The sequence below is a fragment of the Artemia franciscana genome, chromosome 13 (genome assembly GCF_032884065.1).
Source record: "Artemia franciscana chromosome 13, ASM3288406v1, whole genome shotgun sequence".
Taxonomy (NCBI): Eukaryota; Metazoa; Arthropoda; class Branchiopoda; order Anostraca; family Artemiidae; genus Artemia; species Artemia franciscana.
This window is the reverse complement of record NC_088875.1, coordinates 13,736,215-13,763,611: the sequence shown is the minus strand read 5'-3', so window position 1 is coordinate 13,763,611 and position 27,397 is coordinate 13,736,215. Positions and strand designations below refer to the sequence as shown.

At 35.2% G+C, this 27,397-nt stretch overlaps 1 protein-coding gene across 1 annotated transcript in view; it reads right to left on the bottom strand.

Annotated features, from left to right (window-relative positions):
* The window catches only part of LOC136034554 (SUMO-activating enzyme subunit 2-like), a 48,875-nt gene that overhangs the window by 19,001 nt on the left and 2,477 nt on the right, over positions 1–27,397 (bottom strand). Inside the window, exons 2-7 of the mRNA XM_065715788.1 lie at positions 24,520–24,674; positions 22,254–22,407; positions 19,195–19,396; positions 16,649–16,861; positions 8,673–8,791; positions 4,693–4,816 (exon numbers count right to left, since the gene is read on the bottom strand). Of these exons, the coding sequence (XP_065571860.1) occupies positions 4,693–4,816; positions 8,673–8,791; positions 16,649–16,861; positions 19,195–19,396; positions 22,254–22,407; positions 24,520–24,674 (967 nt within the window). The remainder of the gene's footprint in view (positions 1–4,692; positions 4,817–8,672; positions 8,792–16,648; positions 16,862–19,194; positions 19,397–22,253; positions 22,408–24,519; positions 24,675–27,397) is intronic.

The following is a 27,397-nucleotide window of genomic DNA, read 5'->3' as shown; positions in this document are numbered from 1 at the left end:
TTAAGTGCAAGTGGCGCCATTAAAAGTTCTACGCCAGTGCGGTGAACGGAAGGGTAACCACTAAATACCATAGCATACCCATCACCAAATTTCTCTAATCCATTTCCAGTCCACCTTGTTTCCGTGAGAACAAGTATGTCGATGAGGTATTGTCTCAACTTTTAATACTTTTTAGTACTCACATTCGAAAAACCCATCCTTAGGTTCAGTTTGGCAGTCAAAAATTGGTTCCGGGGGCATGCAGAGGTCGTTATCTGGGGAGGTGATAAAGTATCCGAGGCTGTTGTAGACGTTCCAGTTGCAGATGTTTTTCCCCTGAGGGATGCACCTCAGGGTACCGGCTGTGGGTTGCAAACAGGCTTACAACCCACAGGTAGGGGAAAACAGACTTGCTCATTTAACAGGCTTGGGAAAGTCATGCTCCCCCGACCTCTGTGCGAAAAGGTTCCTTACATGGTTGAGACACGAAAAATGTTTTTATTTGATGCCCTTGGTATTCTGAGGGTAAAATCAAAATCCCCTTTAAGCTCATACTTTTCGGAAAATCAAAAAGGTGCAGAGAGGTATACACTTTATAATGGAGCGGTATGGGCTTTTTTCATAACACAAAAAGACGTAGATTCAACAAGTGGCATAATGCGCAACTGGATTTCAGGTCCCCCTCCCATTACAATTTAAATAAGTTTCCCTTAATAAATCAGAAACTCTAATTGTAACATAAACTTCAGTCACAGAGCATAATAAGTAGGTACACCTTTTTTTTTTTTTTTTTTTTTTTTTTTTTTTTTTTTTTTTTTTTTTTTTTTTTTTTTTTTTTTTACGATTTCCATATTTACCCTTACTCCATCAAATTGTCGCCTAATCCCCAGAAATTTTTTCCTGCATTTGCAGTTTTTAGTCCATGCCTTAAGGTTGCTTTCTCTAAAGAATTTCCAGATGTAAACATTTACATTAGGCAGACAAATTAGAGTTTATAGCGAACATAATTTTCGAGCTAGGGAGTCCATACTTCCTAAATAAATATTTCACGGTGTTTTAAAAAATACGTAATAAAATTATTACTCTTCAACAGAACATTAGCAGCACTAGAAGAGAATGAGAAAAGAAGAACTTCCAACTAGAGTCTTGAAATAATCAGTAATTCTCATGTCAGCTATAAATATGAGACTAAGGTCAAAGTGCCTGACCACCCGTAGAACAGCCATGAAGAAAAAAAAACATTTGGCCTTGACTTTCAAGTGGCTGAAACCAGAGAAAATGCGCAATTTCTGCAAACCTCTCCCCATCAAAATAAATAAATGTTTTGGTTGTACAATAGCCTGAAAAAGTCTTTTTATTGTAGTAAGATAGGCGAGACGAAATTGTTTAAGCCACTAGCTTATTAGAGCTCTAATCCAGACCTTCGGTAAACGGAAAAAAAGCACGGGAGATGATTAAAGGACAACGGAAGTTCATTAAAGTAGTGAAGGTGTTCCATTTTTAAGCGGTCAGTACCCCCTTCGGATTCCGTTCCCGGTAATTTTTTTTAACTAGGAATTTCGCCATTGATAAACGAAGAGTCGGTGCAGGTAGGTGAACCCGTAGCAATATGTCACTGATTCGTAATTGTATGCGGAACGAGCAGTTTGATATCATTTCCCCTAGCCCTTAATTTTTCAATTGGAAAAGCAACAGAACTCGTAGCCCGTTGTTTTTGTACATGAAGTATTGCCAATGTGAGAGAGACTGTTGCATCAGGTGAAGTGGCAACAACTTTTCGCAAAGTAAAATTGGACGGGGCAAGCTGTAACTTTATATCAATCTTAGCATTGGAAGGCATCCATTAAGGTATACTGAATTTTTGATGACTTATAATCCTAACCAAGTGTAAATCACTAGTAGCTGCCTCACTGAGCAAATTGGTACTGTCAGTGTCCGTTTTATATTCATATCCAATGGCTAAACCTCTCAATTTCTTACAGCATTAAAAAAAAAAGTTTTTTTTTTTTTTTCAACTGCGAGCAAGGAACGAGATTAAAACTTAAAGCGAACAGAAATTATTCCGTATATGAAAGGGGTTGTCCCCTCCTCAACGCCCCGCTCTTTACACTAAAGTTTGACTCTTTCTCACAACTCTACTTTTTAAAACGATAAAAAAAATATAATTATATATTTAAAATCAGCATAAAAACGCGATTCTTTCGACATAACTATTGGTATCAAAATTCCACCTTTAGAGTTTCGGTTACTATAGAGCTGGGTCGCTCCTTACCACAGTTCGTTACCGCGAACTGTTTGACTCTGCAGTCACCAACATGAATTGTATGTAACAGCAGAATTTGAGAGATTGCTGCTAATCATCACTGTGTTCCATTTATGTAGACACTTATTTGTCTAAAAAATTGTGTAGTACATAGTTTTCACAGGATAACCCCTCGGCAGCACTTGATTTTTCATTGGTAGATTTCTTGACACTAACATGCAAATGTATAAATGTGAAAGTCAAATCTATTAAATAGTCTTCACTAGAGTAAATTTGAAAATGAGCGTTTTCAGAGAGCGTTTGTTGCGGATTAAATTGTTCATAGTAGCTATGTTTTTCACTTACATCAGCATTTTCTGCGATGAAAAGATTCTACGATGAGGTGACTAAGGAGCGGGATTTTTTCTATGGTAGATATGCTATTTCTAGGTAAGGAAATCGTTTTTTGATCTAACAATTTTTACTCTAACTTCCCTTTTCTTCTTTGACAAGAGTGATGTTTTTCGCTTCTGACTTGAGTAGAGACTGATGAGTGACGCGGCGTTTCTTGTCCTATTTAAACCCTTCCGCTTTGTCGTGATTTCAATCGCTCGCCGAAGGATCACGCGCTAAACCTGAGATTTTGTGAACCATTTTCTTTAAAATCCTTCCCAGAGCCTTAATCGTGTAGTATAGAGGACACAAAATCCGCGGCAACCAGGGCAATATATTTTTTTTTAGCCAGGGGTAGAACAGAGCGAAACAACTTAGCAAATCAAATGACTAGGCAGTACCTCGACATTGACGAACGACCTCTACAATGACCCACTTCATGACCCAATTGTCTTGGTCTAAGAGCACCAACATAGTAATGACCATCAGGACAAAAAAAAAACTTTTCTATTAGCCATCACACTGAATAGGCTGAAAATGACACGTAATCACAGCCAAACCTTTCGTATTTGCTAAAGTGTCCCCCAAGTTCTTAATATTAACTGACAGAGTGCCAAATAAGAAGTCTTTAGAGGAATATATTGAAGGTGCTTTATATTGCAGCGGTGAATGTATTCCTGGGTGTTTTTCGTTCAAGAACACGTAGGAGGAGTACATTGGTATTACCGACTCTCGATGCCAGAACAAAGGCCGCATAAAGATATATACAACGGTCCCAGGAGAAGCCGGGTGGATACTCTGGAATAATTACAGGTTCCATGCCACTAGCGGTTCCAGCACTTTTACCATTAACTGTATTTTTTTTATAAACCGAAAGCACCTCTCAGATTATAGTTGAAAATAACCATCTCATTTTTGATGGGGGAAATAATGTAAATCTTGCCCTGTCCCATTGAATAGTGAAATTGAAATACACCATCTTCCGAGTAGAGATTCTCCTATTGATTGCACGACACAAATCGTCCATACTAACAAATTCTTTTTACGGTAGTGTGAGGAATGGGTATTCATCGGAGTTAAGGGATTCTATCCACTCCTCGGTAAAGAGTGGCCAAACATGTGGTCTCGCTTTTATGTCATATGAAGAATCTTTTCTCAAGATATAATATGTATTTTTAAGAATACGATCAACAAGAGAAACTTTATGTTTTCCATCGAATTTGATGGCAGGAGTGAGTTCTGTCAAAAAATTGCATGTTTTAGTCAAATCATCATAGAGGGGGTTAGAGACATTGGGCACGAATGTTACGCAGAAATCATTAAGAATTGTGAATGTCTTCACTGACAATCCAAGAATCAAAATCAGAGTCGTATCCTAGCCAGGGTTGCCAACTGACGACGTCGTCAACGTGCGACAAAGAGAGTAGAAAAAGTGCATTTTCTACCTAAAAAAAGTGCAACAAGCCGGGTTTTTGGGACAAAAAAGTGCGACAAAAATTGCAAGCCTGTTCTAATGATTTATGTCATCCCGTTGCACTTCCTGGCTGAAGGGCCAAGAAACGGAGATCAGCACCGCCGGTACGGACTGTAAAGTCTAATGCCGTATCCTTTACCTTTTTTTACCTTTTTTATGTGACCAGTGATTAAAATCAATTCATTAAATCAGTGGGTGTTAGGATTAAAATGATTAGATTGGATCTGAGAAACAAAAATCATACAAAATCTAGTCTTTGGGAAAATGTTTGATTCTAGATAATTATTTTCAAGAGTTATCTCTTCAAGGGAAAGTATTTTCTCAAAGAATGCTTAACTATATAATAAAAAATGATTCTCCATCTTTAGACTACTGTATGAATTTTTTACGTCGCTGGCCGGATACCATGTCCCATGCGAGAGAAAGGGGTCATCAATGTTAAAAAAGTACATTTAAGGGGCCAGGGATGGCTTCAGAAAAGATCATCAATGTTAAATGCGTACATTTCAAGGGGCGAGGGAGGCTTCAAAAAATATTAGTAAATTTCATTGTTACGTAATAAAATCTTATAATTTTTTACAGCAAAGAAAAAGAATCAACTCACATTTCACATCAAAGCGGCTCTTCAGATCAATACCAAAAATATACGATCTCAGATTGGCACATGCAGTCACAAAATCCATTGCTATTGTATCATCTTTGTCCCATACCAATGCCTCGGTTTTAGACTGAATAAAAAGAAAAGTAAAGAAGAGGCTAAGTCTTTGAGTGAAGAAGAATTAAAAGTAAAAAAATTAAAAGGAAAGAGAAAATAAACACCGAAAAAACTCAAGAATTTAATAAGTCTTTTTCGAATACAAGTGAGTCAACTGTAAACCAAAAGAAAAAATAAAAGTAGAAGCAAAGGAAAGACGCAAAAAGAAGTAAAGGAGCGAAAAAAAAATGAAAACAAGCAGAACAGGAACTGGAGAACAAGCAGAAAAAATATGACAAAAATACAACAACGAAAAATAAATTGTGCTTTTTTCAGCATTAATTAAAAAAAAAAAATCACGGAATAATTTTTCCAAAGAAAAGTAAAAAGTTAACACTAAAAGTTTAACGTTAACACTACTGGATTAAATTAGATTAACACAGCCGTGGTTCAGTTAGCAGACCGATTCAAGTCAGAATGTCAAACGTTCAATTCCTGCTTGGGCATTTTTTTTTTCAATCATGGTTTTGTCCCTTCTATATGATTATCATGGTAGTACCCGCTATAGAAGCAGTAGTTACAGTTATTAGTGGTAGTTTTCCAATAAAATGAAAATAAATATCCAATAAAAGAAAATTTTAATTGGATGTGTTTGGGGAAATGATGGACGTGGGAGGGGGGCTGGTTGCCCTCCAATCAATTTTGACTCATAAAAAGGGCACTACAACATTCAATTTCCAAGCTAATGACCTCCTTCCGAAGTCTCTACGACAGCTCCTTCTATACAAAGAGCCTTGGTGAAAAAAAACATAAAAAATAGTACATTATGCCGACATCGCTTTTTACTTAGGCAGCGCTACTGCACTGCCTATGATAAACCAAATATATGAGCGACTTCAACTCCCCTCTTGACCAATTCAGCTCTAACGACGGACTAGTTTGAATAAATCCTACAATTTACATCACCACCATCGGCAATTACAAAACACAGAAATAAACTTTTTAAACTAATAAAATAGACTGAGAAGATAATTTGAATTTACTTAAAAAAATAGATCGATCGTTAATTTAAACGCTAAGTTTGACTTTGATTATATGAGTTATTTATAAAGGTTGTGCAACTAAACACGGTAATTTACTTAGGAGAATTAGACAACCTATCATAAAGCAGTGACAGCAATGCATATAAAAATTTATGGCAATAGGAATTGGGGCAACTTACCAAAACAGTAGAACGAACAATCTATATGAATATTGCAGAGATTAGGGTAAAAACCACTATCTCAGAAGAAATGGAGCCTAGTTCCTAACCACATACGTACTTTGATAGCGAAGTTTGTTCAATTGACATTGTTCATTTATTAATGTGACCCAAAAGCATAGTAGGTTTATGGTAAAGAAAACAAATATATGTACCGAACATTTAATATCAGCAAATATTTTCTTTTGAGAAAACTACATTTAAAAAATCCCCCCCCCAAAAAAGAAATGAACTAACAACAACATCTAAACAAATCTATTCAAACGTTTCTTTGTATGAGTTCCTACCGGTCTTCCATTACAGTATTAAAATGGGGGCTCCCGTAACTATGTAAAGTATATGTATCTTTTGGCATTGGATAAAATATGAGCAGCTCAAGTTTACAAGTGATGAGCAAATACTAATTTTATGTTTTTTTTTCAGTGGTATTGTAATTTAGAATTTAGTAGACAAATATTTAAAAAGAATCAAAATATTGTTATTAATTCTTTTTCTTAAAACAAACCTTTATTCCTTCGGAAAAAAATGACAAGCCCCCCAAAATGTTTCTACCTTTGAGATGACTACCCTATGGCTTCCTAGGCTAGTTTAGATCAGTCGAATTAGGGGGTCTTTGAAACTTTATTTTACGTTCCAGTTTTTCAGTTTTCAGTGTGCTTCAGTTTTTGGAGCTGGTGTCTGACATAATTGGCGTCAGCCGCGTATTCGGGTAGGAAACTGCCATTAGTATAAAGGTACCAATTTACAAAGTAATGCGAAGAATTAAAGAAAACTAGACAACAAAGGTACTGATAACATAAAAATATCATATTTACCAGTATAGTTGGCAACTGGTTATTTGTTTATTGATTAAGTCAACAGGATTCAAGCTTCTCACGGAAAATGGAAAAATTTATGGGGAAAGGGGGAGCTGCCGTCAATTATACGAGTCTTGACGAGGGATATACAAATCATCATAGTAGTATTTGTGACAAACAAATAAAATGAAATTTCCATACCAAACAACATAATGAAACTATCTTCCTTTAAAACAGGGTGAGCCCCCCCCCCTCCCTAAAAAAAAGAATTTCACACTAAAACACACATTTTCCTCGATATTTACCATAGCACCACTGTATTTCACAAATAAAGGGACCGATACATTCCAAATGTATACACCCCCCTCTAACTTAACTCAGTACCAAATAACAAAAACACTTTTTTAGCATCACTACTTCACGACATTTGTCACCTTTTCTTGGTGAACACTCTTCAAATACTAGTTAGTACCAATGAACCCCTAAACTGTTGATTTGGCAAAGTCTGCAAAACCAGAATCGACGGTATTATTAGAACTGGCTTTCATCCTGATTAAATAATAAAAGCAAATAATTTTTCAACTGAAAGTAAGGAGCAACATTAAAACTTAAAACGAAAAGAAATTATTACGTATACGAGGGGGTCCGCCCCTCGTCATCACCTGGCTCTTTACGCTAAAGTTCGAATTTTGTTCCAATTCTTTAAATATGACCACTGAATCACAAAGGCCATGAGAGGTATTGACGAAGGGGCGAACTTCCTCATATGCGTAATACTTTCTGTTCGTTTTCAGTTTTAATGTTGCTCCTTTTTTCAGTTGAAACAACTAATAACCAATACTATATGTAAACATCGGGCAAAGTTCATAGCTTGCAGCCCTCCCCCCGGGGAACGGGGGATTAAGCCGCCCTCAAAGACATAGTTATTAGATTTTCCGACTGTGCTGAACAAATTGGCTATGTCAAAATTTTGACCAGGTGGCTTTGGGGGAAAATGAGGATTGGAGGGCCTGGCTGCCCTCTAATTTTTTGGTCCCTTAAAAAGGGTAATAGAACTTAATTCCGTTCGAATGAGCCCTCTCTCAACATTCTAGGATCACTGAGTCGATACAATCACCCCTGGAAAGAAAAAACAAACAACAAAAACAAATAAACACGCATATGTGGTCTTTCTTCAGGTAAAAAAAAAATACGAAATTCCACATTTTTGCAGATAGGAGCTTGAAACCTCTACAGTAGGGTTCTCTGATACGCTGCATCTCATGGTTTATTAAGATTGTATGACTTTTGGGGGTGTTTCCCCCTTTTTCGAAAGTAAGGCAAACTTTCTCAGGGGTGACCGTAACTTTTGATTAGCAACACTAAACTAGATGAAACTTATACATTTAAAATCAGCATAAAAATCCGATTCTTTTGATAGATCTATTGGTATCAAAATTTAGTTTTTTAGTGTTTTGCTTACTACTGAGCCGGATCGCTCCTTACTTACAGTTCGTTACCCCGAACTGTTTGACACACATAACAACTGATTAAAAAAAAGCCTTTCTTGATGCTTGCTCATGTGTATATATTCTTAAGCTTATCATTGGAGGGACTTAGGCAAACTGGCTTCTAAAAGCCTTTTTGTTCAAAAATTTTACATTTTAATGCTCAATCATATTGAAAAGTTTCTTCAAATATTTATATAATAAGCCATTATTTATAAGAGATTCTTCTTGCAACTTTATAAAGCAGACAGTACTTCGTGCCTTATCGCTAAGATCTAAACAAGTCAAAGAATTGGACTTAATCAGAATGGCATCTTAGAGGCTAAAATAAAAATAGTAGACTACCTCAGCAGCATCCCTCAGCTTCTTCAAACTATTAGAAAAAACCTCACGACATTCCAAGACTGACCAAACACGCTGATCTTTAAAATCACTTGGGGTGTTTGATTTGGCATCATTAGCATCTAATGAAAGAAAATAAGACTGTATTAGGATCACTATGGAGAACACTTAAGTAAAGTGAAGACTAAGACTTCATAAAGATACCGATTTATTCTATTCAACTTCCCTTTCAAAGAAAGAACTAACAATGATTTTTATTTTTGCCTAACATTTACAAAGATCTCCACATGAACACAAACTCTACAGAAGCCGTGAAGCCAATTGTTTGACCACAAATTCTCTTATATATGAGCCATGAATTTTATGTGTTTAAATTAAGTAAAGTTCGTAACGCTAGCTAGACTTCGTTCCAATTTTTCAGCTACAACAGGATTATTCCTAATTTATTATAATAGCATTTTCCTCCTGACTATCAAATAGAAACAAAGGTTTCCGGTCTCTTTTCCTTGTTGAGATAAATGGTTATCATTTGACAGCGAGCAATATAGCAATATCTTTGTTCACCTTTGTCAACTACAATTGTATTATTCCCAATTTATTATAAAAGCATTTTCCTTCTGACTATCAAATAGAAACAAAGGTTTCCGGCCTCTTTTCTTTGTTGAGATAAATGGTTATCGTTAGACAGCGAGCAATATCTTCATATTCCTTTTTTGCCGAATCGAATAAGAAAGCCGAACTTTTCCAGGAAAAACTTATCAATAATTATCTACTCCATTTTCCAGAGGTCAAAAAGAAAAGATATTCTTTTGGTAAGCCGTATATAAATGATACAATAAAAAATTTAATCCGACAAAAATTAAGACTTTTTCGCAAAGGAAAACTGGGAACTAAGGAAATCTATAAAAAAAGCAGATTTGGAAAGCTTCAGTCCCGTGTTAGCGTAATAGAGTAAGTGGCCTCTTTAAAGTACGACTGAAGCTTTGTATATATATATATATATATATATATATATATATATATATATTTTAAAATGTTTACTTTAATCTTGATGCTCCCCCTGAAACTACAACTACAGCTAATTCACTGAATAACACCTTGCCGCTATCGTACAAACCTTCCCTCCTCTCTCATGTAATATTCCTTGTCCCCCAGCAGAAGACCAGGAGATCCCTGTAGTACAACCTCTTGATATTGAGGCAAAAATACGTAAACTAAAGAGAATCTCAACATGCCCACTTGATATTCCAATTGATTTAGTAAAGATATTTCTTGATAAGTTATCAAAACCTTTATCAAATATTTTTAATACAATAGCTAAAAGTGATTCATTTCCTAAGTGCTGGAAAAAAGGATACATCACAACCATAAAGAAAACAAGAGCTAAGAGCTCATATGGCACTTGTGACGAGGCGAGAAGAGCTAAGAGCCAAGAGATCATATGGTATGAGCTCTAACAAAATTCTATGAATCAATAGATTGATTTAAAAAGGAAAATAAGAGGCTTAATGCCGGTCAAGATTTAAAATAAGAGCTCTGAGTCACAAAGTCCTTCTTAATATCAAAATTCATTAAGATCCGATCACCCACTCGTAAGTTATAAATACCTATTTTTTTCTAATTTTCCCTCTCCTTTTTGCCCCCCAGATGGTCGAATCTGGGAAAACGACTTTATCAAGTCAAATTGTGCAGCTCCCTGACATGCCTACTAATTTTCATCGCCCTAGCACGTCCAGAAGCACCGAACTCGCCAAATCACTGAACCCCTCCCCCCAACTCCCCCAAAGAGAGCGAATCCAGTACGATTCTTTCAATCACGTATCAAGGACATATGTTTATTCTATCCACCAAGCTTCATCCCGATTCCTACACTCCAAGTGTTTTTCCAAGATTTCCCCCTCCAGATCCCCACAATGTCAAAAGATCTGGTCGGGATTTGAAATAAGAGCTCTGAGACATGAATTCCTTCTAAAAATCATATTTCATTACGATCCGATCATTTATTCGTAAGATATAAATACTCCAATTTCCATGTTTTCCAAGAATTCCGGTTCCCCCCTCCAACTCCCCCGAATGTCATAGGATCTGGTCGGAATTTGAAATTAGAACTTTAAAGCACAAAATCCTTCTAAATATCAAATTTCATCAAGATCCGATCACTCCTTCGTAAGTTAAAAATACGTCATTTTTCTTATTTTTCAGAATTACCCCCCCCCCCCAATAGAGCGGATCCGTTCCAATTATGTAAATCACGTATGCAAGACTTCTGCTTATTTTTCCAACCAAGTTTCATCCAAATCCCTCCAATCTAAGCGTTTCCCATCATTTTAGGTTTCCCCACCCCAAACTTCCCCCAATGTCACCAGATCCGGTCAGGATTTAAATTAAGAGCTTTGAGACACGATATCCTTCTAAAAATCAAATTTCATGGAGATCCAATCACCCGTTCGTAAGTTAATAATACCTCATTTTTTCTAATTTTTCAGAATTAACCCCCCCCCCCAACTACCCCAAAGAGAGCGGATCTGTTCTGGTTATGTCAATCATGTATCTAGGACTCGTGTTTTTTTTCCACCAAGTTTAATCCCGATCCATCCACTCTAAGTGTTTTCCAATTTTTAGGTTTCTCCCTCCCAACTCCCCCCCCCCCAATGTCACCAAATCCGGTCGGGTTTAAAATAAGAGCTCTGAGCCACGATATCCTTCTAAATATCAAATTTCATTGAGATCCGATCACCCGTTCGTAAGTTGAAAATACCTCATTTTTTTATTTTTCAGAAATACCCACCCCCCCCCTCCAACTACCCAAAAGAGAGTGGATCCGTTCCGTTTATGTCAATCATCTATCTAGGACTTGTGTTTATTTTTCCCACCATGTTTCATCCCGATCCCTCCACTCTAAGTGTTTTCCAAGTTTTAGGTTTCCCCCTCCCAACTCCCCGCCCCCATCACCAGATCCGGTCGGGATTTAAAATAAGAGCTCTAAGACACGATATCCTTCTAAACATCAAATTTCATTGAGATCCGATAACCCGTTCGTAAGTTGAAAATACCTAATTTTCCTAATTTTTAAGAATTACTCCCCCCCCCCCCCAGCTACCCTAAAGAGAGCAAATCAGTTCCGATTATGTCAATCATGTATCTGGGACTTGCGCTTATTTTTCCCATCAAGTTTCATCCCGATCCCTCCACTATAAGTGTTTTCCAAGATTTTAGGTTTCCCCCCTCCAACTCCCCCCAATGTCATCAAACCCAGGGAAAACGACTATTTCTAATTTAATCTGTTCCGGTCCCTGATACGCTTGCCAAATTTCATCTTCCTAGCTTACCTGGAAGTGCCTAACGTAGAAAAACCGGGACTTAAGGTTTTCCCCCTCCAACTCCCCCCAATGTCATCAGATCCGGTCGGGATTTAAAATAAGAGCTCTGAGACACAATATCATTCCAAACATTAAATTTCATTAAGATCCAATCAACCGCTGATAAGTTAAAAATACTTCATTTTTTCTATTTTTTGCGAATTAACCGGGCCCCCACTCCCCCTCAGATGGTCAAATCGGGAAAACGACTATTTCTAATTTAATCTGGTCCGGTCCCTGATACGCTTGCCAAATTTCATCGTCCTAGCTTACCTGGAAGTGCCTAACGTAGAAAAACCGGGACTTTAGATTTCCCCCTCCAACTCCCCCCAATGTCATCAGATCCGGTCGGGATTTAAAATAAGAGCTCTGAGACACAATATCATTCCAAACATTAAATTTCATTAAGATCCAATCACCCGCTGATAAGTTAAAAATACTTCATTTTTTCTATTTTTTGCGAATTAACCGGGCCCCCACTCCCCCCCAGATGGTCAAATCGGAAAAACGACTATTTCTAATTTAATCTGGTCTGGTCCCTGATACGCTTGCCAAATTTCATCGTCCTAGCTTACCTGGAAGTGCCTAAAGTAGCAAAACCGGGACGGACAGACTGACCGACAGACAGACCGACAGAATTGGCGACTGCTATATGTCACTTGGTTAATACCAAGTGCCATAAAAAGGTGTTAGTTTGGATTTTTATGGAGTCCAGCCAATTACCTTAACACCATGAGAGCTTCGCAGTATATTGGCTTAAAAAGACAATCTTTGAACTAACTTATTGATGAACAACAATTCGGAAATATGAAAGGTTTATCAACGACACATTATCTAGTCAGTCTCGTCGATACTGCATATAAACTACTTGACAAGCCAAATACATGGCTCAGTCTCCTTTCAATTGACCTCCAAGAGGCTTTTGATGTGGTTAGTCATAATGTTTTAGTTGAAAAATTGCTGAATAAATTTAATTTATCTCCTTTTCTAGTCAGTATTATTGCATCTTTTCTGACAAATATGAGTCAAATTGTTAAGTACAAAAATGTTTACTCTGATTCACTCCCTATTTCTTACAGATAGTCCTATTATTTTTATCCAACATCACCTTTTTATCCTAAAATATTCCTAGCGTTAGTGACTTAGACTTATTAAAATTTATTTTCAAACCTATTCTAGCACCCAGAACTCACAAAACATTTAAAAATTCTTTCATTTTATTCACATTTTGATCTAGGATGCTTAAATCATCAGCATAATCTAAGCCCAGGAGATTGGTTCCTTCACACTGGATTCCATGGTCTCCCATTGCCTTTTTCTATGCTTTTTAAGACAAATCCATCAAAATGATCCACATAAAGGGGTATACCATACAAAGATAAAACCTTTACTAAAGCTCTTCTATCAACTGAATCGAACGCTTGCTCATAATCTATATAACTGAGGAACAAAAGTGTTGCGATTGATGGGACTGGCATTTAAGGAGCAACGGAAAGGAAATTCATGCCAAACCGCAGAGAATATACTTATCTGACGCTCAAAGGAGTATTTCAATTTCCAACTCTAATGTGTATTCTAATAACGTTTTACAAATACAGAGGATATACTTGATGTTGAAATGATGGTTACGATGGTTACAATGATGTGAGGATGATGGCTGCCGTTCGACCATTTTTCATTCTTCTTTTATTATTATCCCTAATGTCTAGATAAAATAATATTTCCTTTTTTGTCTTTTAGTTGTTTTCAATTCATTTCAAAAACTGTACTCCATTTCCTTAGTAGGTGCTCCGTTTCCGAACTAGGTAGTCTGGGCACCTTGGGGCCTTTTGGCATTGAACAAAGGCAAGCGCATAGATAAATGAACACACATACGACTACCATAGCATAAAAGCTTCACAAAAATAAACTGAATTGCAAATTGTTAAATTAGCATCATTACTACAAACAGAAAAGCGGCATTGTGTCATTCAATCTTCAACAAACTATATCCATGATAAGGCTTTAATGGGTTTTCCCCTTTATTCTGTCCATGTTCACCCCAAGAAGCTTCATCTTCCTCTAATTAAATCAGAAAGGGCTAGATTTTCATTAGGGTGTCAGATCTTTTATGTAGCAAACTGCTATAATCTAGCTGAAATAATTCTGAGGTATCGTTCACCACCTTTTAAAGATAGGTTAGCAGCTGGTTTTGTATTAAATCGGGATTTAAGTAGGGTTGCGTTATATCCCCTTTATATGAATCATTTTGATGGACTTTATTTTAAGGACCATAGGAAAGGCAATGGGAGACCACGGAATCAAATGGGGAGAAAACACTCTCCTGGACTTTGATTATGCTGATGATTTACGCATTCTAGATGAAAGTGGGAGCAAAATGAATGAACTTTTGGAGGTTTTGCGAGATAGTCACTTAGATTATGCTGATGATTTAAGCATCCTAGATCAAAATGTGAGTAAAATGAATGAGAGTTTTGGAAAATGAATGAACAAAATGAATGAACTTTTGGAGGTTTTGCGAACTCAGGGTGCTAGATTAGGTTTAAATTAACGTTAAGAAGACTAAGTCACTAAGGCTAGGAATAAATGTAGATGAAAAGGTGACGTTGAGTAACGAAAAGATTGATCAGGTGGGCAGCTTCACTTATCTTGGTAATATTATTAGTAAAGACGGTGGGAGCAGTGAAGATGTTAAAAGTAGAATAGCCAAGGCACAGGGTGTTTTTTTCACAGTTAAAAAAGGTTTGGAAGAACAGGAAGATAAGTCTGCAAACCAAGATTCGAATATTGAAAGCTACAGTGATGACAGTGGTCAAATATAAAGCATGAGCGTTCCGAAAGGCAGATGAGGATTTGCTAGATGTTTTCCAGAGAAATTGCCTACGGATTGTTCTGGGTACCCGGCTGACTGACCGTATTTCCAACAGTAGGTTGTACGAAAGAGGTGGTTTAATCCCGCTTTCTAGGGCTATAATGAAAAAAGACTGAGATGGCTAGGGCACGTTCTGCGAACGGAGGATGACAGATTGCCAAAGATTGCCCTTTTCGGCCAACTTTCTAGGGCTAAACGGAAAGTAGGTCATCTTCATCTGGGATGGGAGGGTGTCATAAAGAAAGACTTAAAGGAAATGGGAACTTCCTGGGGGGTGTAAATAGGGAGGCTTTGAATAGATTGGGATGGAGGAGGAGCGTGCGTAGCTGTATTGGCCTGGGGATGCTTGGTGCTGCAGTGAGTTGTTAGCAGTAGTAGTTGAAATTTATAACTATTATTATCATAATTACAGCTTTTTCATAAATAATAGATTGTTCATAATTTTACCATAATACAGCTTTTAATATGATCAGAGAAACGACGTTTCCTGATTTCCACAAGAAATAACAGCCATCAGCTAAAGGCCCAAAACCCCCTAACGATGTCCAAAATACTGAGCTGCCAAGAAAACTTAAAAAGACAAAATAAAGAAGAAATATCATGTATACTCACTAAAGCATTTACTACACAGAAGGGAGATGGTTAGGTAGCAGACAATTCCCCTTTATGAATGAAATGAAAATAAATAAACAGGAGGTACAGCTTCCAACTCAGACGGTGAAAAATGTATATATAAATTTGAATCTGTATTACATACATTTTGTCTGTAGTAAACCAAAGAATAACAAGGAAGAGACTCAGGAACGACTCACATTTTGGACTTTGTATTTACTTTTCTTGTTTTGTCACTTCCCTTTTTATCCTTTTAAATTTCTTTTAGTGGTATACATTATCTAGTTCTTTTTTAGATTTATATTTTTTTCTCTTATTAATTTAATTTGACACTGCATTTTAATTATTTTGACAAAGAAACAACTTTTCACTCTATTTGTTTTTGTCATTGTTCCAGTTTTTCAGTTTTCTTGTTTTTTTTCGCTTGCTTTTTTTATGTATAAAATTTGAATTCGGCCCTTCGGGGCTTGCGATAGTAACTTTTCGAAACCAATATCTGATCTCATACCTGAAATACTATATCCGAGGTTAGAATAGAAACTATGTTCTAAGCTAAAATCTAAGTTACTCATTCAGTGAAGCCTAGTGCACAGATTATGACCTATTTATTTATGTCTCACCAAGTAAAAAGACGCCTAAATGGTTCAAATGGTTCAAATACAGGATGATTCTTGATTTACAATACTAGGATACACATATAAATTAGACTCTTAATTTAAAAGCAATATCGTCTTTCAACCAGAGGCGGTTTTAAGGGAAAGAAAGAGGGCCCACTTGCCCTGGGCGCAGAAACTTTAGGGGCGCAAAGTTTCAAAAAAATCTTACGGTTATAATCATTGTGTATTTTTTTAATTTTTACCAATAAAGTAAAACGAAAATAATTAATAAAATAAAAACAAATTAAAAATGACACAATAATTTACAAAATAAAATTATAAACTAAAAAAAAGATTGTTCAAAAATTAATAAATTAAAATAATTAGGCCTTTAATTCGGCCTGAAATTTCTGTAGGAGACAAGGGGGGGGGGGGTATTCAAGATTTTGCAAGAGAGGTCAGAACCACCACTGCTTTCACCAGGCGGCTTCTATTCAAGGCCAAATACAAATATAAAAAAAAAAATAAATAAAGGCTTACCATCCGACGGCAGTTGATTCCAGTCCAATGGAGTAGGTGGTTTACGATTTGTGTCAGCTGACCAGAGTTTCTCCATTGACAGCAAATACTTTATATCTTCACTAAAGAGCTTTTTGAACAGCTTTTCTGGGTTGTATTCAGATTCCTTGGCCCACTTACGGGTAGATGTTCGCTTCAATTCATCTTTTTTAAGAGCTTCTGCTCCTGCTTCAGCTGGCAAAGAAATATTATTAGATCCTTTACAGCTTCTTCTTTTTATAATATGTTGGTGAGACGCGGACTGTCACCTTAGAGTAAACACTCTTAGAAGTTTTGTTGGAAATGTCAAAAATACACAAATCTCAAAGAAACCAATGTAGCCGTCTCCAATGTTTATTATATATTTTTTTTTTTCAAGTCGCAATGTCTTGAGCCCCATGATGATATGTTTTTTCGCTAATTTTCTGTTGATTTTCACAGAAGTTCCTTAAGGCTGGAGCACTGACAAAATAAAAAAATAAACCGAGCCAAAGCAAATACAACCTACAGCATCAACATAAACATGCAAAAAATAATAATAATTCCCCGCAACGCATTTAACATAAATCACATAATTATTTTTTATTTATTTAAATATTTGAAAACACGTCATAGCTCACATATAAACCGTCATAGCTTTAATACTTTCAACCAATAATTGATACAAGACTGAAGACATGGGATACCGAACACATGAGCGAGTCAATAAAAATCAACCTGGATAGCGAGAATCAAAATGTTGTCAAAACGGAAAATGATAGCGATGATGATTAAGGTTTAGAATTTTGACACGGATAAGGTCATCAACGCCTACCATACCTTTGTTAAAGAAAACACAAAGGTTCGGCAATATGTATTTCATAATGACGAAAGACAAGACAAGCTAAAACGAACTAAACACATTGAAAATAATAGCGAAGATGATTGGGTTTTGGATTTTGACATGGATAAGGTCCTCAATGCCTACCATACATTGGTAAAAAAAAAAATGGTTCGGCAATTAGTATTTCATAATGACGTAGAACAAGCCGAGGTAAAACGAAGAAAATGAACGTTCACGAAGAAAAAGAACGTTCACATGACGTTCCCTAGAAGAAAAAGAAGTTTCTATCCCACCACCTGAACAATTAAAAGAAACGAAGGTTCGGCGATATGTCTGTCAAAATGACACAAGACAAGCTGAGGCAAAACTTAAAGGTCAAATAAAAAAGCGTAATTTTACAAAGGCAATACTTCTAAGTTGAGGTCCATTTGGACGTCATGACATCAAGAAAAGGCTCAAATTGTCGGCGTATAGAAGACAAGCGACAGTGAGAACCCATATCTAGAAGCCTGCCACGTGCCGGCGCTATATATATAAATAGTTGATATAACAGCAGTCAATAAAAACACTGGACTGTTTACGAAAAAAACGACACTAAGTGCAAAAGTAAAGATTGTGAATAGTGTTGCAGCAACTGAACCAACAGAATTTGCATCTATTCTTCGACTCTATGGATTATTCGACTTCTTCCGCACTAAGCAATTTGCTCGTTAATAGACAATTCGATTTTGCATTAAATTATCGATGAACACAATAAAGCTACAAACATTAGACAAATAAGACAACAAAGCTGCTATAAACTATCTGCTATAATCTATAATATATAGACAATATACGGACAATTTGAAAAAAGCAGATAATTAAAAATAGAGCAATTAAAGATTTTTTTCCGAATAGACATTTAGCAAATGAATCTTAGATGAGAGTAAAGTTAATTGATGGAAAATCCCTGCATGTACTAAGTTTCCTTTTTTATTTTATGCATTTATTATATTTTATTTATTTTTATAAGATTGCGAATAATCTTACATCAAACCGACCAACTTGCGACAAATGAATTGGTATCTCCATTCAACGACTCTACGGATCATTATGATTACCTGACATCATCTGTACTAAGCAATTCGTTCGTGGTCAAACATCGTTGTACAATAAGTGAGTTCTTTTCTTTGATGTGAACAAAAAGTACTAGAAACAGAAGTATGTATACCGTACCTTAAACTTTCTAAAGGCCATATTATCATTTAAGCTTTACTGAAAACGATTTGAACTTCGAGCAGTGTGATTTTTACTTATCGCAACATTAATGTACCCCAACCCTTCAAATGCATTCCTATCACAAATCACCATTTTAACCATGTTTCCCTTCAATAGACCCCTATGCAACTTAGACGAAGGGTTACAATTGGTGTTAAGATGTGGGAAAATATTTCTGTTGTCTATGGAGTTTTCGGAAGTTTAGTTTGTTGATATATATATATTTTTTAATCGTTGTAGCAGTGTCTTTCTGTTTCTAGTTATCATTTGTTGTTGATTGTGTTTACAAAGTTAAAGCTATCCAATGCTCAGGACTAGAGCTTGGTCGACTCGTGGCATAATAATTAAGTTAAATCCAATAAGTTGTCTTCGAACTGCAATAAGCACCAAACAATGGAGCCTATGATTGACAAGTGAATAAATAGGAAGGTAAAAGATAAAAGTTTACACGCTAATTCAGGGTCTTCAGTATCAGGAGACACGTCATCATCAGCGTCTTCTTCGCCAAACAGCTGATTGAATAAATGCTTAGCCCATACGATGCAATGAATTGGCGCCGACGGAGTATTACGTATAGTACAACCCGGGAAAGTCTTTTGTGGAGCTTTTGGCTGGCAGTCGTAGCATTCTGTAAGACCTTTACCAATTACCTGTAAAAGAAATATGTACATTAACGTACATAATAGGAAAAAATCTGAAACGAGTCATCTGAGCGCTCTGAAAAGATTGCACATCTTTATTGATTGCACATTACTCCATTAAAAAAATTCTGAGAGCTTGAAATAAAGCGTATACTTAACAGCAAAGACATTGAAGTGCCAAGGACAATGAAATTTAAAGTTGATTGTCTCAATTAGTTAAGTCTTACCCAGCCAAATTTATAATACGGAATTGAATTCTTAATGAATAGAGATACTATTGGTAGCTATGCAGTTTTTGGTAGTGGCGGGGGCTAAATTAGAAAACAAATAGGGGTGGGTGGAATTCAGCACAGAACATGCGAATACCTACGGGAAGAAACAGCTTAAGAAGCTATATCTTTAATTTCAAGATCCTGTTGTCTTTGGAAGCCAAAAGATTGTGAATGCTTGAATTTTCAGGCACAAATAGCGTTGTCAACTAAAGCTAATTAGTTTCACTCATTAATTTTTATGGTTCAACATGGGACTGCACAAAAAAAATGGTACTACCCTAAAATCGTTTGAAAAGGCCAAAAGAAAACTCTTGGATAATAGCGGTCTCCAGGAACGTTGGACCTATTATAACTTCAACAAGGCATAAAATGATTTTATTTTGTTGTCCTTTGTATTTTATATATATCAGGAATGAAGTTACAAGACCAAGTAATAGGACATGAAGAGTTTCTCGGTTACCTTAAATTGTGCTTGGGAGAGGAGCACGGAAATAACTGTTTGAATTACCAGAAACAATCTCCTATTATTGATTTACAATCATTGCATTATTTGCCAATTACTTACTTATAGGATTTTTAATTGGGAAAGGGGGGGATGTATGATCCTGAATGTTTCCAAAAAGGCTGAGAATATTAGGGTCAAACTTCAGGGAATGTTGAACAAAATGAAAAGACACTATGCGTATCCAGGTTATCAAAAGAGTGAATTACTTTTAAAACAATTTCCAAAAAAGAAATTTTTCAAAGAAAAGTAAAAAGCCATATTAAAACTTACGACAAGCAGAAATAAACAATTCAAACTTGAAATGACCAGAAAATACTGTCAACAATAATTGAAACCATACCAAACATAAATTAAAGTAAAAAATCATCTAAAGCCTGAATATGACAGATACTGATACAGATGAAAAAAAAAATCATGTTCATTTCCATTGGTTCTTTCCATTCATCTTGAATATCAGTGATTTTTTTTTTCGTCGTTTTTTTGAAAAACTGAACCACACTGTTCAATAAAATTCAATAAAAAGTTCAATAAAATGCAAATAACATATCACACTTTAAAAAGTTGACAGGTATGAAGGGGAAATGGCAGTAGCCAAACTACTGTGTGGTATAACTTCTGTTTGTTTCCAGTTTGACTTGAGCATTAATTTTGATTTTTACTTGTTTTAAGATTTTTAATCATCTATCTACCTATTGCCTTTCTGTTTGATCTGATTATCTATTTAATTTCCGTTCGCTGTGGCTTTCAATTATTCTTTGACAGTAATCTCTGGTCGTTTGAATTGACTGTTAGAACTTAGAAGAAGTCGGAATAAGTTGGAATTATTATAGGACTTTACTTGTGTCTGTCTTAGTTTTAAATGGCTCTTAATTTTCTTTATAAGTGCATTTCGCATTTTAATGTGAAATCATTTAAACTAAGTTATTTTTACGTTTTAACACTGTTCAAGTTTTTCTCCCCTTTTAAGTTATTTTATTATCTTTACCAGTGTCTCTGTTTCAATTAGCGTTTATTGTAATGGGCTGTGTATATTTTTTTCTCTAGTCCGTCTTTTTGTTTTGTGCTATGGGTCTTCAAGGAAACCATAAAGATAAAACAACTTTTGTTCGAAAGTTACACCTCCCAATCATAAAATTTCCCACCCTAAGCTAATCTATGGAAATTATGCTGGTTTTTGGATGCCTCACCTTATTATTAGACAATTATAAAAATGTATGCGCTTATTCAGCCACTTGTTCAGATTAGCATCAATAATGGAAGTAGTCCAGTCAATTTAGACTCTTCTTTAAAAAAGATTCATTTTTTGTCGATTTTGCAATTTGTTTCTTTTCTTTCTTTTCTGATTCACTTTCTTTTCTTTCGTTCCCGATTTACTTTCTTTTCTTTCTTTCTTGATTTACTTTCTTTCCCTATTTTACATGGTTTTATTTGGTCAAATTTAAATGACCTAAAATAATGCTTGAGCAAAATAATAAGTTAATAGCTAATTTTTTCAGTGATCACACACAATTTGAAGCACTTAAATCTTGGTAAGTTCAAAAAGATCAGTTTGACTGAACATAGACCTCTTTTCAGGCCAACAATGTCACCAAAAGAAAGCCAGTGTTCTCTGCTTCCTCATCAGTACACATTTTATCTAAGAAGGAAATTGAATCCATTTAAGAATTCTAAACTTCCATTTCAGATTAGCATCAATAATGGAAGTAGTCCAGTCACTTTAGACTTTTCTTTAACAAAAAGATTTATTTTCTGTCGATTTTGCAATTTGGTTCTTTTCTCTTTTCTTTCTTTCCTGCTTTATTTTCTTTTCTTTCTTTCCATATTTTACATTTTTTTTGTCAAATTTAAATGATCTAAAATAAAACTTGAACAAAATAACTATTTTTTTGAGTGAACATGCACAATTTGAAACGCTTAAATTTTGGCAAGTTAAAAAACATCAATTTGAACAAACACAGACCTCTTTTTAGGTCAACAATATTCCCAAAAGAAAGCCTGTGTTCTCTGCTTCCTCATCAAAACTCGTTTTATCTAGGAAGGAAACTAATACCATTTAAGAAATGAACAAGGTAAAGCATTTTGCACTTACTGTAACTTGACCTAAATAGCCTGCTGAGCCACTTTCTATGAGAGGAACCTTAGCAGCCAAACAGATTCTATTCACATGGCTTCTTGCCGCTCTGTTATCCAATGCATTCATCACTATGGTGAATTGTTGAAAATACTTGACGTCATATTCTTTGCTAAAAAATGAAAAAGTAACTTATAAGTTGGTTATATAGGGGCAAACACCACTGCATCTATCTTACACATTTTGGTCAAAAAGTGTGCAAATGCCAAGACCATATTCAAGGGAGGGGTTAGGGGTTTGGCCCCCCCCTTAGGTTTTCCGACTAGTAAAAAAACAACATAATAAAAATACATAAAAACACGTTTTGGATGTGTTCTGAAGTTTTTTTGTGTACCTCACTAAATGTCATGTTCTTGACTTTTAAAAAAGGTATTTTTTTTTTTTTTATCTGTGGGTTCATCTTGAAATCACATATTCTTTTGACGAAGTTTATTGGATCAGAAAGTTAAGGCCAAAAAATAATTGTGGGGAGGGATTTTTTGCTCTAGCCCGTCATGGGCCTTTTTGCGCACAAAAAAACCCTATAACCTCCATAGCCAACAAACCAAGAAAAAAATAGTTTATCATGCCATTTTTGGGACACTTTGGTAAAGAATCAAGAGCTTACTGACATGAATTCTAGGTGCTCTGTTACCAAATGCTTTGATAACTATACTAACCCTTCAGAATATTTGAGATCATGTTCTTGGCTTTAAAACATGAAGTAATTCATATGAGAAAAATGAATATTCGAAGTGAATTATCAGAAAAAAATGACACTTTCAATGTCCAAAAAAAAAGAAAAAATACGTCATGGATAAATTATTAAACAAAAGGTTGAACTTTATTTAAGGGCGTCCCCTGTGATTCAGGTTAAATATTTAAGAAATTATCAGATGACAGAGAATCACTCACCAAACAAACCTTCTTTAATATTGTAAAGATAAGTATTTTAAGCCAGGTCAATGATTTTCAAGAAGTAAGCCCAGTTGTTGGAAAGAGCAATAATTTTCAGATATATTCAGATTCTTATGCTTGAGCTTATCCCTTCAATTTTTGTTCACTTGCTTTTATTATTTTCTAAAAAAAAGTCAAACAAAGTTTGTCTGAAAAGCGATTGGTTACTCAAAGCAATACTGGAGGGTGGGAATGCATAAGACTCTAAACAATTGCAAAATGCTTATATCTTTATTAATTTATTTTTGATAATGATATCATGTCCATTGTTACCCTTTATACTACAACTTAACTTAAATATAATTGCACAAATGGTATAGAAACATTCTGAGATTAGTTTAAGGTTTACTGAGGAATCGTAGAGTTTAAAAGATCCTATTAATGTCTAAGTAGTAAATTAGCAAGGAGTGTTGGCATTAAATAAAAATTTAAGTACATTTTCCTGACAATATACTAAGAATGTTGTGATTCTTATTGGCCCATTTGTGAATTGGTTATATTGTTGTTTGTCTTGGTTAGAAACTTTTGTATATTACCTTGTTCCTCTTTGGGTTTTGACTATACAACTGTTTTGATAATATGAATATATGAGTATTGACTAGTGATAGCTGGAATGAAACAGCAAGGCACTGTTACAATAAACTTTTTATATCTTATTTGCACAAATTTGTAAATTTTATATTGCTTATGTATGTATTATTTTCAACATAAATTATTGTCTCTGTTTTTTCTTTACTTTCCCCATGATCATCACCTATTTATAATTTTCATTTATTTAAGAATTAACAACGCTTCTTGACTACTACGGTCCCTGCATTGGCCCTGCAGTGCATTCCTGCAGCGTGATTCGATCTCTGGGTCCCGTATTACCAAGCTAAGGTCAAATCCACTGCGCCACCACAGGGCCATCTATTTATAATTATGAAACTTGAAGGCGTCATTTGAAACATATGTTGTTGATCATAACTATTAGACCAAGATTTAGCATTATTGGGCCTCAAATTTAGAAGATGCAGACTGCTAATCCATCTGAAGTTGTTAATTTCTGTTATTTTTGCAATGGTTGGCAGCGCGTTTATGTGTTTGAGGCTGGCTAAATCTTCTTTTTATCTTTATTCCAATTAAATTGTTTCTGTTGAAGTTATTTGATATTTAGTCCCCTACAAGCCATAGCCTCTGGGGATTTCAATTGATGCATTATTTTCTTTTCCTTTCTTAATAAAACTCCCACTGTTATATAACTATCAAAGCTCAAATGTAAAGATATGAGAGCTTGGCTTAGTCTTACCTCATAATACTATTGTGATAAGCAGTAACCTTTATATCTGGCTTTAGTTCTAGAATAGATGAACGGGCAATCACTGACTTAGGCTTTCCAACATGTTCTTTTCTAAACAAAAACTGGCGGTTGAGGTTACTAACATCAATTGTGTCCAGATCAATCTAAAACAATAAAAGATATGAAGAAAAAAAATGTTGTAACAAAAATAGAAGAGCAATAATGGTATGTGCAGACATATGAAAAAAGTCTTCCAGCCTGTAAAAACAGTTACAAAGAAAACGTCAATAGCTAAAATCATTGGGTAAATAGTTCATTGCCTTAAATGAATTAATTTACAGGTAAGAAGAAGCAATGTTTTTGTGATTATTTATTGATTTTTAGATCAGACATCTCACAACTTCAGAAATATGATTTAACCAGATAATTTAGAGTGTCTTTGAGGAATTGGCAGCACTGACCCAGCAGCAGTGCAAAAAAAAAAAAAAAAAAAAAAAAAAAAAAAAGATAATTTGAGAGATAAAGAAATAGACTAGCTTTGACATAGATATCTTGCATGTGTTTATTTTCTGGCAAGATTTAGGCATTTTAACCAGAAAACGCTATTCTAGAATTTAATGTTATATAACCAAATTTATCACACATTTGTGATGTATTATTATATTTGTTTTGTTGTCCTCAGTCACTTACTTCAGAGCAAGTAGTTGTAGAGAATTAGTAGGAGTCTCATTTGACAGGTATTGAAAGTTCCAGCACTTCTTTCGAGAGGTAAGATTAAATAGAAGATAATAAGCCTTCTCTTGTGCCCTGGACACTCCTATAGCACTAGATCAAAGTCTCAACATGATGATTTCAATGAAAATGTTTAAAAGTAAAAAAAAAATCTCCAAGGAAGGAGATGGATGACTCACAAAGCCCAAAGGACAAGGGGCCCATATTATAACAGTGGCCAATTCTTAAGACATATTTTAATAGAAACCATTAGGACTCTGTATTTTGTGTAAAATGGAATTAGGCAAGCAATCTAAATCCGCCTGGTTGGAGGCATTTATTGGGTTCATATCCCTCACAATGCTTTGTGAACAATGATTGTGAAAACGATGTCTAAGCTGCTGATTGACTTGGTGCTACACATGTTAGCATTTTAACTTGTGCAAGCTAAAACAATTTATGCCCTAAGGCTGTGTCTTCATTATAGGTTTTTGAGGCAAAGTTGCCCATCTTTTCATTTTTACTTTTTCAGGTAGCCCTGGTCTCCATTGGTACTTTTTAAGGCTCAATAAGGCTGATCTGGTGCATTGGACGTGTTTTTTTTTCATAAAAGTCTAGTTTTCAATGAACAAAAAGCTATTTTTACTTAGCCAACTTTGCTTGAAAAAGCCATAACTAAGACAGAGCTTAACTTAACCAAAAACAAGCCAAGCTTGAAACAAATTTTCTAGAAGTGGTGCTAATCCCTTGCTAAGATCCCCCAAAATTTCACAAATTGAACAAGCTAGGACACAAAACATAAAATGAGAAAACCATCAATACTTTTTGCTTAGATTTACTAGTAATTTTTGGCAGCACTCAGTTTAGCTGTTTTAATTAGCTTTGAAAATTTTGCTTGCTTCTAATCTAAATTTTGAGCCTACTTGTAGAAATCCAAGCAAGGCATAAAAGACATTTTATGGATTTCTTCTCCCCTCCCCTAGTGAGGGGGAGAAGAAACCCTCCCTGCCTCCCACTATGGAGGGTGAAGGAGAGGTCCCTCTTCAAGTGAAGTTTGATATTTAGTTCAAGCAAAAATGTCTTCAACTAATCTTTCTTACCATTTACAATGAAAATGAAAATTCAGAAAAACATGCATAGTTTTTTGGTAAGACAATGGATAGTTAAAATAATGAACTTTTTTCATTAATAATACAGCAACATAAGTCCAAATATTTACCACCCTTCCACAGGAAGGATGAAGGAGAAGCCCCTCTTTCAAAATAAGTTTGAAGTTTCCTTCATAGCAAATAATCTCTTGCACTATGCTGTTTTTTCATTTACATAAAATACAAAAAAGGTATAATTTTTCAATAAGCATTGGATAATTAACAAGAAAAGATAATTTTTTGTTAATAATAGAGGAACAGAAGTCTGAATATTTAGGCTTCATATCCTGAAGCCTTAACTAACAGGAAAAAATGAAATTGAGAAGAAAAGAACCTGAACTAACATAAAAACAGTGGACATAGAAAGGAGACAAGAATATCATTTGTAACAAATAAGTATTGGACAGTATTATGCAATGAGTTTTTCTTTTCGTTTTTGTGTTATTATTTTTTTTTTTTTTTAACTATTAATGGTACAAGGAATAAATATCAGGTAGTAAAACAGCCACAAAATCCACAATAATGGTCAATAGTTGGTCAAAATTCACAATAGTGGGAATAAAAGTGTGGTTATCTTCTGTGGAATGATCCTTTCAAAAGATTGTTCACAAGCAAACACAAATGAAGGATAATGATGAACTAAATCTTCTTGATTTCGTCTTTCTCAAGACACCAGAAACTCACCCCTTTGCAACATGTTTACTTCATATTGAAAAAAGTAATCACATGCTTTTATCATTAAACTCAAAGTCCTATTCTTGAAAGCTAAGAATCATAATATCAATAAGAGAAACAAACTTTGATATGGTCAGCACTGATCTCTGCAATACCTTAAAAGATAAACATTTTATAAGACACATGACCAGTAATGGAACTTTTTCAAAAATGTTTTCCTTGGCAAAGTGACTGCTTATAATCCATAAAAGCCTGTCCAATGTCTAAAAGCCCTGCCAACTGTGACTATGAGGCAAAAATACAAAAGCAGATGATGGGACAAGCTGATCAAGGGTATAAACTGCAAAAACCAA